This window comes from Arachis ipaensis, chromosome B7 (genome assembly GCF_059453495.1).
Source record: "Arachis ipaensis isolate K30076 ecotype BB chromosome B7, ASM5945349v1, whole genome shotgun sequence".
Lineage (NCBI taxonomy): Eukaryota > Viridiplantae > Streptophyta > Magnoliopsida > Fabales > Fabaceae > Arachis > Arachis ipaensis.
The window spans coordinates 7,393,148-7,397,488 of NC_142442.1; the positions used below are offsets into that span (position 1 = coordinate 7,393,148).

At 29.2% G+C, this 4,341-nt stretch overlaps 1 protein-coding gene across 1 annotated transcript; it reads left to right on the forward strand.

Moving 5' to 3' along the window:
- Positions 1-2,153: 2,153 nt before the first annotated feature.
- On the forward strand, positions 2,154-4,341 carry LOC107609126 (1-aminocyclopropane-1-carboxylate oxidase). The gene is made up of 4 exons (XM_016310971.2): positions 2,154-2,358; positions 2,447-2,673; positions 3,161-3,497; positions 3,759-4,341. Exons 1-4 carry the CDS (start codon positions 2,254-2,256, stop codon positions 4,047-4,049), a joined length of 960 nt encoding a protein of 319 aa, XP_016166457.1. The 5' UTR covers positions 2,154-2,253; the 3' UTR covers positions 4,050-4,341.

The window sequence follows — 4,341 nt, forward strand, 5'->3', positions numbered from 1 at the left end:
TATTATTTTCTTAACAAATTTTAGTTTGTTCTGGTTAAATTTTTTGTTTTTATGTTACTTATTGAAACTCTTATTTTTTATTGTTTAACTAGAATAATCAATTGACTATTGCTTGTTTAAGTTGTTAATCCTCGTGATAACAATAATCCATTCTCGTGATATTACTTAATACGATTCGATGCACTTGCCGATAGTTTGTGATTTTAAAAATTCGCATCACTTCCCTAGTATAAATAAACTTATATCTTATTTTGTTTTATAAATTAAATAAATAAACATTTTTTAGTAAACAAATGTTGACTTTATTTTCTCTAAGCTAGTTTTCTTTAAAAAGTAACCAGCATAGTTTAATGTTATTAATTTGGCCACCTAAGGTTAATTTTTGGCTATATTCATTATGATTTATTTTTATAATATTTTTTAACTTATCAAACTAAAAATTAATTCATTACAAATTAAAATTTTATTTAAAAAATTTATTATTTATCAAAAAATTATTATATATACAAAACAAAAATTTAAATTTTCAATATTTGTTTAAATGAACAAATAAAATGATCATTTAAATCCTTAAAATTGATTTACTATAATAAAATTATTAATTTATACAAAATTAGTGAGCCAGATGACATCTCATCGTTGGATAAAAACATATAAAGCAAGATTACATGATGAATCACTTAGTTAAATCTCGACTCAAAATATTAGAGATCATGGTGTTGATGCTTCATGTAGTATTTCATTCAGATTCTTGCTCCATAATTGCTGCGATATTACTTTTCCCATTGAGAAATGTCTAAATAATATATATAATCTAAGTCGAAATATAAATCAAATTAAATTAAAAGAGTATATATGCATGTGGCTCAAGTAATCATTATTCTTTACTAGCTAAAAATATTAATAATTCATACAAATAATATAGATAAATTAAAATACAAATTTTTTTTCTGTTCAAACTCAATTGATTCATGATATCTTAACTAAAAGACATCGATCGATGCTACAAGATTTTTGAAAATGAATTGAAGTTGCTATGCAACTTCTCAAAGGAAATCACTTTCATGTGGCCCGAAAACCACGTTGTTGTAGAAGAAAAAGAAAAAAAAAAATAATAAATATAACAATTAACTAATTAAGTAGACGGTGGTGGCTGCATGTGGAAGTCCTGGTCAAAATTTCAAGGGGAAAAAATCAGCCACCAAAGTGGGTTCAATCATCACTAGAATAGTTAAGGCAATTCATCAACGCAACCAATTAAGAGTGAAAGTAGACAACATTTTCATGTCTTATTATAATTTTTATTTTTATTTTAATCAATATCAGAACTTTAATAAGAATCGATTAAAGTATCACAACCGATTATCTCATGTGAAATTAATATTTAAAAATTATTACATAATTTAATATATTTAATTAAATTATTATATAATAAATTTTAATTATTTAATTATATATTAATTTTATATAAAAATAATTAATGAGATTTTTTTTAATAAATGGGTTTGGTTTGGTTTGGGATAGAGTTATAATTTTTAAAAATATATTGTACCTTCACATGCTTAATTTGTATTATGAACTAATATGTAAAAAAATATTTGAGTAAATAATATATAAAATACTCCTATAAATATTAAAAAATATTTAAAAGTTTCTTTTTTTTACTAAAAATAAAAAAATTCGAACCCACAATTTTTTAGGTGAGTATAAAAAAATTATGTCATTTGAACTATAATTTGTTAGTCTTAAAAGCATATTTTAATATATAGATAATTGGAGTTTTGTATATTTCCGAGAAAAAAGGAACCAAGAGAGAAGTTAGCTATGATGTGGACTAAAAGCTGAGATGAAACAGGGAAAAAAAAAGTGGCATAAGGTTGGTAATTAAAATATTCAAAATAATAAAATAAAATATTATCTTTTAGGAAAAGTCTAGGACTAGTAATTTTTTTGGTTTTTGGCCAGCACTTAACTATCAAAATAAAAGTGAGTGATCTCCCACTATTAGATGTAATCTCACACTATTAAAAACACTATTGATAGCCAATTGATGGTTACAAAACACCAAAATTGTTAGCCCTAGCATTCCTCTATTCTTTATTTTATATGGTTAATTCTAATCTTTAAGCACTATATATACCACCCTTTCCCCAAACTTTAATATTCACAGAGCAACTAAACACACTACAGAAGTAGAAGAAGAGGCATATACAAAAAGAGAGTTATTAAGTTTTGAGTTCTGAGTTTTCTGAGATGGAAGACTTCCCAGTGATCAATTTTGAGAAGCTCAATGGTGAGGAGAGAAAAGCCACCATGGAGAAAATCAAGGATGCTTGTGAGAATTGGGGATTCTTTGAGGTATTACATATTATAATTAACCACATTTATTTCTAGATCATTATATATGTTACTACTACTTCATGTGATTTTGTTGATATGTTTGTAGTTGGTGAATCATGGAATACCCCATGATATGATGGACACTGTGGAGAGGTTGACCAAAGAACACTACAGAAAATGTATGGAACAGAGGTTTAAGGAAGTTGTTTCAAGCAAAGGCCTTGAAGCTGTTCAATCTGAGGTCAAAGACATGGATTGGGAGACCACTTTTCACTTGAAACACCTCCCTCAATCAAACATTTTTGATATTCCTGATCTCTCTGATGAATACAGGTTACTCTACTCAACACAAACTTTTCTTTCATAATTGTTTTTAAAATGAGATTATTATGAGTCCTCTTAGGGAGTCAATGGGAGTCAATGGTTTATTTGTACAATGTGTAGCTATATGAGTTACAAAATGAACATCACTCATAATATTCAGAATAATCATCTGAGTACTAGGGATAATAAACATTTCATGTCATAAAATTACTCGTCCCAAAAACTTAAGCTGATTTTGGAGTTCACCAAGGATTGAACTCTGACCTTTCGGATCTAAAGCTCTAATACCATGTCATGATATTACTCATCCTAAAAGTTTACGCTGATGAAAAAAAGTAACACTAATGGTTATATCTCTAATACTCCCTAGATCTCCATTGTTCGCATTGTACAAATATTTCATTGGCTTTCCATACTTACTTTTATGTATACATTGCATGACATGTTGCACCCAATGAAATTGAAGCTAAATTACTTTGGGCTAAAAATGGTGCAGGAAGGTGATGAAGGAATTTGCTTTGAAGTTGGAGAAACTAGCAGAGGAATTGTTGGACTTGTTGTGTGAGAATCTTGGACTAGAGAAAGGGTACCTCAAGAAGACCTTCTATGGATCAAGTGGACTACCCACTTTTGGGACCAAGGTTGCTAACTACCCTCCATGTCCTAAACCTGACCTTGTTAAGGGTCTTAGGGCCCACACCGACGCTGGCGGCATCATCCTCCTCTTCCAAGATGACAAGGTCAGCGGCCTCCAGCTTCTCAAGGACGGAAACTGGATTGATGTGCCGCCGATGCGCCATTCCATTGTCGTCAATCTTGGTGACCAACTCGAGGTAACTTCGAATTCTAGATCTTTCAGTCATATAGTAGTTTTGATACTGTATCACTAAATTATTTATTTAAAAATTTAAATAAATTAAAAAATACATATAAATGGTTATATTTTTAACATTATTTTTCTATTTAAAATAAAAAAGATTATGTCGAATTAGTATAAAAAATATAATAAATCCACAAAATATTTATCCTTTTTGTGTGATTCATATGAATTATATGAAGGAATAATAATGTATGCATTATTGGGTAAAAAACAGGTCATCACAAATGGAAAGTACAAGAGTGTGGAGCACCGTGTGATTGCACAAACAGATGGGACCAGAATGTCTATAGCCTCATTCTACAACCCTGGCAGTGATGCTGTCATCTACCCTGCCCCAGAATTGTTGGAGAGAGAGGAAGAGGACAAGAAACACATGTACCCTAAGTTTGTGTTTGAAGACTACATGAAACTCTATGCTAGACTCAAGTTCCATGCTAAGGAGCCAAGATTTGAAGCTTTCAAAGCATCTAATAATGTCAATCTGGGTCCAATTGCCACTGCTTAATAATTATTAAATAATATTTATCTTTATTTTATTATTGTTGTTACTATAAGTAGAAAGATGTTTGATTTGCTTCATGAGCGGATCCCAAGTGAACAAATATGAGCAGCTCATATATATATAGTAGGCAAATGCACGTGTTTAGCTCTTAAGGAATATAATAATGTACTGTATGTTTGCTATATATATATATATATATATATATATATATATATAGTGGTTGAGGTGTTACCATGTACTGTGCAACAAAAATATATGTGGGTTATTTCACAATAAAAAATTAGGTTTGATTATT

What these genes read in the sequence shown, in the direction of transcription:
- LOC107609126 (XM_016310971.2), top strand. Translation starts at nt 2,254, where the DNA reads ATGGAAGACTTCCCAGTGATCAATTTTGAGAAGCTCAATGGTGAGGAG. An exon ending in AGAATTGGGGATTCTTTGAG is followed by an intron (nt 2,359 to 2,446) that starts GTATTACATATT and finishes ATATGTTTGTAG; the next exon opens with TTGGTGAATCATGGAATACC. An exon ending in ATCTTGGTGACCAACTCGAG is followed by an intron (nt 3,498 to 3,758) that starts GTAACTTCGAAT and finishes GGTAAAAAACAG; the next exon opens with GTCATCACAAATGGAAAGTA.